Here is an 8853-nt window from a genome sequence, read left to right as displayed (position 1 = left end):
CGATCGGACGATCGGACGATCGGACGGACGATCAAGCGATTCTACAAGCTGCATCTGACTATGTCAGATGAGCTAAAAATGCAAACAAGTGACTGAATGATTATGATGTTGCAAATACTATTAAAGTTTTAATAGTCTGCTTTGAAAAATTGAGTGTTGTTTCTTTTTGACTAAACATGCTAAATGTGTGATTCAAGTTATCCATCAATATGTTCAAGAACTGATATTTTGTTAGATGAAAAAAAATCACCTAAAAAATGTCAAAATTAAGAGTACAAATGCAGAGCTAATTTTTATCCCAAAATGCTGGAAATGGCATTTCATGAAGTCTAGATTTCATTTTTTCCGGGGGGGGCATGCCCCCGAACCCCGCTAGTTTGCCTCGGGAGCTGCGGGCACTTGGATGCAAATCACACACCTCGGCAAGCCAAGGCGTGTGATTTTTCACTCGCCTGCCTTTTTCAAAACACAAGGACTGGTGACCTCCAATTTCGCACTGGTGATGGGTTTCCTGCCCATCACACTATACACCAAATATTAAGACCATAGGTCGAGCCGTTAAGATTTGTGCCACAATTCCGTATTTCCTGCTATACCTTAAGTTAAGGGGGAAATATTCCCCCTCCGTTTACACATCTTGACCTTGACCGTTGACCCCCAAATTTGTCATCCCGAGTCCTTTTCACGATCCCCACCGACGTTCCCGAATATCGTGACCGTACGTCGAGCGGTTAAGATTTGTGCCCAACTGTTGATGGACGGACGCTCGCACGGACGGACGCACGGACGGACAATCATGCGATTCTACAAGCTGCACCTGACTATGTCAGATGAGCTAAAAATGAGACAAGCCACAGGGGATGTTTTTGGAGTAACGCGATCAAGGTTATACAGTAATAGAACTGCTGACACAGACCAAAGTTTGACAAATAGCTGACAGGGACCTAGCTCCAAGAAACGGTCTTTGCTACGTGCTAGGGTTAGAAGACCGTTTCAAATTCTTGCCCATAAAAACTTGTAGTTGGCTCGGTATCCAAACATCGACACAGCTAGCGTCACATGTCATAGCTCAAACGAATCTATAAACCTCTGGCCTACTCGCAGTAACTGGGCGCTACTTATTTATCGAGTTATGCCGTATTTTCTGAGATGAATTGAATAAAAACAACCAGACAGCCGCCATGTTCGGGGTGACTAAAATCAGCAATGGACCTGATTTTCACAGTGCGTAGGCCTAAACTTAAGGCAAGTACATATCTTCGCAATGATAATTATTAAGTTGTTGTAGCTTGATTTTTCCTGGTTTTCAATGTTTTAATATATATATATATACACGAGTATATGATGATTATTTATGCTCGCGCCAACGCGAGTTGCAACGCTATGGTATGTTATGTCGTTTCGGGTTTTCCGCGTTCCGATCGAAACGCATGCGCAGTGGAAACATGGCAGTTGGCGGTTAACATGAAATTTACACTGTGCACAGCGAACTGAGGTATTAGTTTTAATAACAACGCTGGAATACTATAACTAAGGTGAAAGTTATACAGTACTTGAGACAATACAAGGCAGAAATGCTTAGATGATTATTTTATTCGCTGTGGCTACGGGTACGGCAGCCGTATATCTTAATGTCTCGAGGCTGGAGGTACGGCAGTCCATTCGCTTTCATACTTAACGAGACAAAGATGGCGGCGGGTGTGCGCCAGATTTCGAAATAACGCCTTGGGAAATAAATTCACGATTTGAGAGTTTAGATGAGCTAGAACCCTAACCCTAACGCCAAAAAGGGGCTTCAACGAACGACGGCTGCCGTCCCTCCAGCCACTGCATATTTTATTTGAGATATATTCTACGTAATTGTTCGGCAGTCTTTGTAGAGGTACAAGATTATCCAATGAATGGATGTCAGGCTGTGTATATTGACGCTAGTCACACAGCCTGGTCGGGCTAACAAGGCCCGACTAGTGCTAAATGAGTAGACATATTTGATCAAAATTGCATGTCTTTGTAAAGTTTGTACTGAAACTTCTCAGAATTGAGTGAATACAAGCAGATTTCAGTGCCGTTTTAACGGCCAGATCACAATAGAAGACAGTTAAGATATATTATAGTCATATCATACAGAGGAAATATAGGAATGCATTGCCATTGACATTGGATAGACGAGAGACGAGATACAAGTCACCAAGTGTCAGTAACCTCAGGCAGCAGCGGCTGAGGGGGTAAAACTTGCATTTACAAAAGCTCCACAAATTAAAATAGCGACTTAATATAAGATGGTTAATTACCTTATTTATTCGTTTAAGAGCCATGTTAATCTGTGTGCAACCAAATGCCTCTTTCGCGGCTCAATCACTACCTCCTCACGACTCTAACTTCTGTTCTTATTCAGGGACCGCCTGAAAGGAAAATGGCGAATCGAGTTCTTTGCAAAATGTGTGTGAATCATTTGTCGCTTCAGTTCCGGTTTCCCATAGAAGTTAGTTATATATGTTTCCGTATTCTTTTGAGTATCACATCAGAAATAGTATCATTATTTGTTATGTTTAAAAATTATGTTCTCTATACTTATTATACTATAATTATAAAATAATATGACAAATAATATGACGTAATGAACTACTTTTACTCGCGGGTACATCCCGCGAGAACTCGCGCGTCAACAACATCATGGAGGTCGTTTCAAAGTTCGTGAAAACTACACTTCCTAATTATTTGAAGTCCCTTCCGATCCCAAAATCGCTTGGTGGATTTGCCGATCTTTCTGGTATTTCTCACATACACCTACTCTACATTATTCTTTTTAGTGCGTGCCGTAGCTAACGCATGTATACTACAGTATTGCCCCCTCTCTGTCTCGGCGTAAAGTGCATGACGGCGTGTCATAATGATAGGATATAGGTTACGCCTACTTCAGTACTTCACTACTTGTTATGATTAGGCCTATGTACTATGAATACGGTTTTCAGGGCATGAAATTAAGATTTTTGCACGAGCCCAGAGGGTTGGCAACAGCAGTTTTTTACCAGCCCTCGCCATAATTTACCAGCCCTCACAATTTAAAAAAAAATAAATAAAGTCTTAAACTTTTAAAGATAAGACTGTTTGAGCAATGAATGAGTGACAGAGTGTTTCACTGACTGACTTGCTTGTCGGAATTGTTGTAGTGTGCGGCATTGCGTACTAGTAACTGTTGTACAGACTATACACATAAAACACTTGTCGTACAAAGGGAGGCTTATAAAGCTCGGTCTACCATCACTAGAGTACAGAAGAGATCGGTACGACATGATACAGGTCTTTAAAATTTTACATGGCCTAGAAGACATGGATGAGAGGGTATTCTTTGTTAGAAGTGGGAATAATACACGTGGTCTCTGCGCCGGACCATTGTTCCACCACGTCTCGTCTTCGAAGGACCAACGTTCAAATTTAGTTTCTTTCTTTCAGTAATTCATCAACTATAACTCGCTTCCATCATTCAGTGGCGGATCTACGGGGGGGGGGGGACCTACTTGGGCTGCCCCAGACCCCCTAGCAAGGCATACCTTCGGCACGCTGGGGTGTGTAGGCCAATCACCTCAGGTAAACCCCCCCTTAGTTAAAACCTAGATCCGCCCCTGCATCATTTATATTAAACTGTGAACATTGAAACCTTCCCTGCTGCTGTTGGCAGTGTTAATTTAGCAGATGGACTTCTTAGTTTTAGAACCCGAAGAGTTACTATCACAAGATTACGAAAACTAGAGACAGAATTCCGAAAATTCAAGTTTGCCAAGTTCTTTCCAACCAACCAATCGTGGCCGCTGAAATCGGATCGGGTCTTGAAATTGGGCACCCTTGTAGAACCACTGTAAACATTGTAAAAGTTCATTGCCCTTAACGCAATCCAATCATTTTTTAAAGTCGGTGAACTTCACCTGAAATTCCAAACACTTTTTACTAAAATGACCGAGTCACATTATAAACTTGTCAAGAGCTTGCAAAGCTGAAAGATGTCACATAATCCAAACGCTCACATTCAACACTGCATAATAACTGACTCACACTGGGCAATAAACAATTGAACGGATTCAGCCTCCAAAACACAACCACACATCTAATACTTGTTTATCTTTATGTTGTAATCGTACACATCACACAGAACGATGCCATGCATCAAAGACTGCTGTACTAAAACGTTCAATTGGACTAACCTTTCTAAAAGATAGCTTTTGCAGTTATGTCGTAAGACCAGACAAGATTCGAAAAATGCAATTCACTTTAGGACTCTAAGAGGAGATCATGCAAACTAGGCCATGTGTTTTACATACATGCATAAAAGGCATGCTGGTCGCACTTACAAACAGACACAGTGTGCCATCTATTGGTAAGATGAGTTACTACTCGTTTTATACAGGATAAGGATCAAGAACAAGTCTGGCAGCCCTGCCTGTAGCTCTATAACTATAGCCCTTCGCTCTGTCACAGGACAGGGCGAAGGGCTATAGTTCTAGAGCAATCCTGCCTACCAATACCATACCAGGAAGAAACACTCTAATTTTGCAAATCACAATGAATTAGAACAAGTGCCGCGGAGCGACAGCGCTCATCTAACGTCTACTGTGGTGACTCTGTGGTGGAGTGGTGGGATTCTAGTAAACCCTGTTGGTCCCAAACAGGGTTCTCCCCAGGATGAAATTGAAACAGGGGGGAGGGGAGGGGGAGGGTGGGGGGGGGGGAAGGGAAGGGGAAACGTATCAGTTCCAACCCCCGCCAAAGTGGCTTCGGCAGCTTTTTAAACCACGTCAGAGAAAAAGTAGCAAAAAAAAGTGCCGCTTTATTTCTTCCTGACACTCAGACCTTTTAAGAACAAATCATGGATACCGCCCTCTGGTGTGTGTGTAGATTAGTTCGTGCGTCGCGTCGCGCCGCGTGGTGTAAATTATGGTGGGCTTACGCCGTGCTAGTATGTGAATGGCTATCGCCGATCATCCCGACCCCCCCACTCGCTCGCGTAACGGATTTACCGCCTGATGATCGCCACACTTCACTGACTCTCATGCATTGCCGCCCCGCCCCCCAAAATAAAATCCGGCCTACGCGCCTGACAGCAATCGAGAACCTGGTGATGAAGATGCAGCTGACAAGTGAAAATTAAAATGCCTGCATCTAAGGTTTTTAAGTGAAGTTGTTATTGGCAACAACATGTATGTTTTCCTTGAAATGAGAACGTAAAATAACCTCAAATTGACAAAAATGCAAACAAGTGACTGAATGATTATGATGTTGCAAAATACTATAAAGTTTTAATAGTCTGCTGAAAATAATTGAGTTTGTTCCTATTTTGACTAACATGCTAAATTGTGATTCAAGTTATCCATCAATATGTTCAAGAACTGATATTTTGTTTAGATGAAAAAAAACCAGCCTAAAAAAATGTCAAAATTATAGAGTACAAATCCAGAGCATAATTTTTATCCCAAAATGCTGAGAAAGGCATTTCATGAAGTCTGATTTCATTTTTCCGGGGGGCATGCCCCGAACGCCCCTAGTTGCCATCGTGACCTCGCGGCACTCGGATGCAAATCAACAGCCCACGTGCTCGCAAGCAAGCCGTGTGATTTTTGCACTCGCCTGCCTTTTCATAAAAACAAGACTGGTGACCTCCACATTTCGCAGCTGGTGAATGGTTTTCCTGCCTACCTAATACACCAAAATATTAAGACGATAGGCGGACCGTTAAGATTTGTTGCCAATTCCGTATTTTCCTGCTATACCTTAGAGTTGTAAGGGGGAAACATATTCCCCCTCGTTTACACATCTTGACGCCTTGACCGTTGACCCCGCCACAAATTTGTCATCCCGGAGGTCCTTTTCAACTGATCCGCCCCACCGACGTTCCTGAATATCGTGACCGTACCGTTCGAGCGTTTCAGATTTGTGCCCAACTGTTGACTGGACGGACGCGCCTCGCACGGGACAGACAATCATGCGATTCTACATAACGCTGCACCTTGACTATGTCAGATGCAGCTAAAAATGAGACAAGCCACAGGATGTTTTTGGAGTAACGCGATCAAGGTTATACAGAATAGAACTGCTGACACAGACGCAAAGTTTGTACAACATAGCTGACAGGACCGTAGCTCAAGAAACGGTCTTTGCTACGTGCCTAGGGTTAGAAGACGCGTTTCAAAATTACTTGCCCATAAAAACTTGTAGTTGCCTCGGTAATCCAAACATGCGCCGACAGCTAGCGTCAGCGATGTAATAGCTCAACAATCTATAAAACCTCTGGCTTGCTCGCGGTAGACTGCGCTAGACTTAATTTATCGAGTTAATGGCCGTATTTTCTGAGATGAATTGATAAAACACCAGACAGCCGGCCAATGTCGGGGTGACTAAAAACGAGCAATGGACCGATTTTCACAGGTGCGTAGCCTAAACTTAAGGCAAGTACATATCCTTCGCAATGATAATTATTAAGTGTTGCTAGCTTGATTTTTTCCTGTTTTCATGTTTTAAGTATATATATATATACAGCGATATATGATGCTGTATTTATGCTCGCGCCAACCGAGTTGGCAACGCTATGGTATGTTCGGGTTTTCCGCGTTCCGATCGAATCGCATGCGCAGTGAAACATGGCAAGTTGGCAGGTTAACATGAAATTTACACTGTGCACATGACCGGGAAACGGCGTGAGGTATTAGTTTTAATAACAACGCTGGAATACTATAACTACAGGTGAAAGTTATACGAGTTACTTGAGACAATACAAGGCAGAAATGCTTAGATGATTATTTTATTCGCGTGGCTACGGGTATGGCAGACGCCGTAATCCTTAAAAATGTCTCGAGCTGGAGGTAGCGCGCAAGTCCATTCGCTTTCATACTTAACGAGACCAAAGATGGGCGCGGGATGTGCGCCAGAATTCGAAATAACGCCCTTGGGAAATAAATTCACGATTTGAGAAGTTTAGATGAGCTAGAACCCTAACCCTAGACACGCCAAAAGGGGTTCAACAACGACGGCTGCCGTCCGCTGCCAGCCACTGCATGATTTTATTTGAGATATATTCTACGTAATTGTTCGGGCAGTCATTTTGGTAGAGGTACAAAGTTATCCAATGAATGGATGTTCAGGCTGTGTAATATTGACGACTAGTCACACGCCTGTCGGCTAACAGGGCCCGACTAAGTGCTAAATGAGTTGCACAGTATTTGATCAAAATTGCATGGTCTTTGCTAAAGTTTGTAACTGAAACACTTCTTCAGAATTGAGTGAATACAAGAAGATTTCAGTGCCGTTTTAACGCCAGCGATTCACATAGAAAGATAGTTTAAGGATATATGGCATAGTCTATCATCGCAGAGGAAATGATAGGAATCGCATGACATTGGCATTGGATAGACGAGAGACGCAGATACAAGTCACCAAGTGTCAGTAAACGCTCAGGCAGCAGCGCTGAGGGGGTAAAACTTGGCCCATTTACAAAAGCTCCACAAAAATAAAATAGCGACTTAATATAAGATAATGGAGTTAACCTTTTTTTTACTCTTTATTCGTATTAAGAGCGCAATGTTAATCTGCTGTGCAACAAAATGCCTCTTTCGCCGCTCAATCACTACCTCTCTCAGCAGACCTCTAACTTCTGTTCTATTCAGGGACGCGCTGAAAGGAAAATGGCGAATCGAAGTTCTTTGCAAAATTGGGTGGTGAATGCATTTGTCGACTTTTCAGTTCCGGGTTCCCATAGAAGTTAGTTATATATTTTCCGTAAATTTTCCCCCCTTTTTGAGTATCAGCATCAAGTAAATAGTATCATTATTTGTTATGTTTAAAATTATGTTTTCTATACTTATTATACTATAATTAGAAAATAATATGACAAATAATATGACGTAATGAACTACTTTTACTCGCGAGTAAATCCCGCGAGAACTCGCGCGTCAACAAGACATCATGGAGGTCGTTTTCAAAGTTCCGTGAAAAACTACACTTCCTAATTATTTGAAGTCCCATTCCGATCCAAAATCGCTTGGTGGATTTGCCGGATCTTTCTGGTATTTCTCACATACACCTACTCTACATTATTATGTTTTAGTGCGTGCCGTAGCTAACGCATGTATATCTAGCAGTATTGCTCCCCCTCTCTGTCTCGGCGTAAAGTGCATGACGGCGTGTCATAATGATACATCTGATAGGATTATAGGTTACGCCTACTTCAGTACTTCACTACTTATTTATGATTAGGCCTATGTACTATGTCAATGAATACGGTTTTCAGGCATGAAATTAAGATTTTTTGCACGAGCCCAAGAGGGTTGGCAACAGCAGTTTTTTTACCAGCCCTCGCCATAATTTACCAGCCCTCACAATTAAAAAAAAATAAAATAAAGGTCTTAAACTTTTAAAGATTAAGGACTGTTTGAGCAATGAATGAGTGACAGAGTGTTTCACTGACTGACTTGCTGTCGGAATTGTTGTAGTGTGCGGCATTGCGTACTAGTAACATGTTTGACAGACTATACACATAAAACACTTGTCGCGTACAAAGGGAGCTTATAAAGCTCGGTCTACCATCACTAGAATACAGAAGAGATCGGTACGACATGATACAGTCTTTAAAATTTTACATGGCCTAGAAGACATGGATGAGAGGGTATTCTTTGTTAGAAGTAGGAATAATTACACGTGGTCATGATCATAAAAACTATTAAGAAAAGATGTAATTCAACAATCAGACAAAACAGTTTTTCATTTAAGGGTCGTAAGACCAGTGGAACAATCTTCCAAGTGTAGTGGTCAAATCAAGAGAGTCTAAACATCTTCAAATCTCGGCTCAACAGCAACCAGTGGCATCAG

General features: G+C 42.1%; 1 protein-coding gene across 1 annotated transcript in view; it reads left to right on the top strand.

Annotated features, from left to right (window-relative positions):
- The first annotated feature begins 2636 nt into the window (after positions 1–2636).
- The window catches only part of LOC106818401 (CDGSH iron-sulfur domain-containing protein 2 homolog A-like), a 9192-nt gene continuing 2975 nt past the window's right edge, over positions 2637–8853 (top strand). The window contains exon 1 of the mRNA XM_014823115.1: positions 2637–2770. Coding sequence (XP_014678601.1) covers positions 2674–2770 — 97 coding nt within the window. The 5' untranslated portion in view covers positions 2637–2673. The remainder of the gene's footprint in view (positions 2771–8853) is intronic.

The sequence above is a fragment of the Priapulus caudatus genome, unplaced genomic scaffold (assembly GCF_000485595.1).
Source record: "Priapulus caudatus unplaced genomic scaffold, Priapulus_caudatus-5.0.1 Scaffold2214, whole genome shotgun sequence".
NCBI lineage: Eukaryota > Metazoa > Priapulida > Priapulimorpha > Priapulimorphida > Priapulidae > Priapulus > Priapulus caudatus.
Note: the sequence above shows the minus strand (reverse complement) of the source record. Positions and strands in the feature narration are given on the sequence as shown.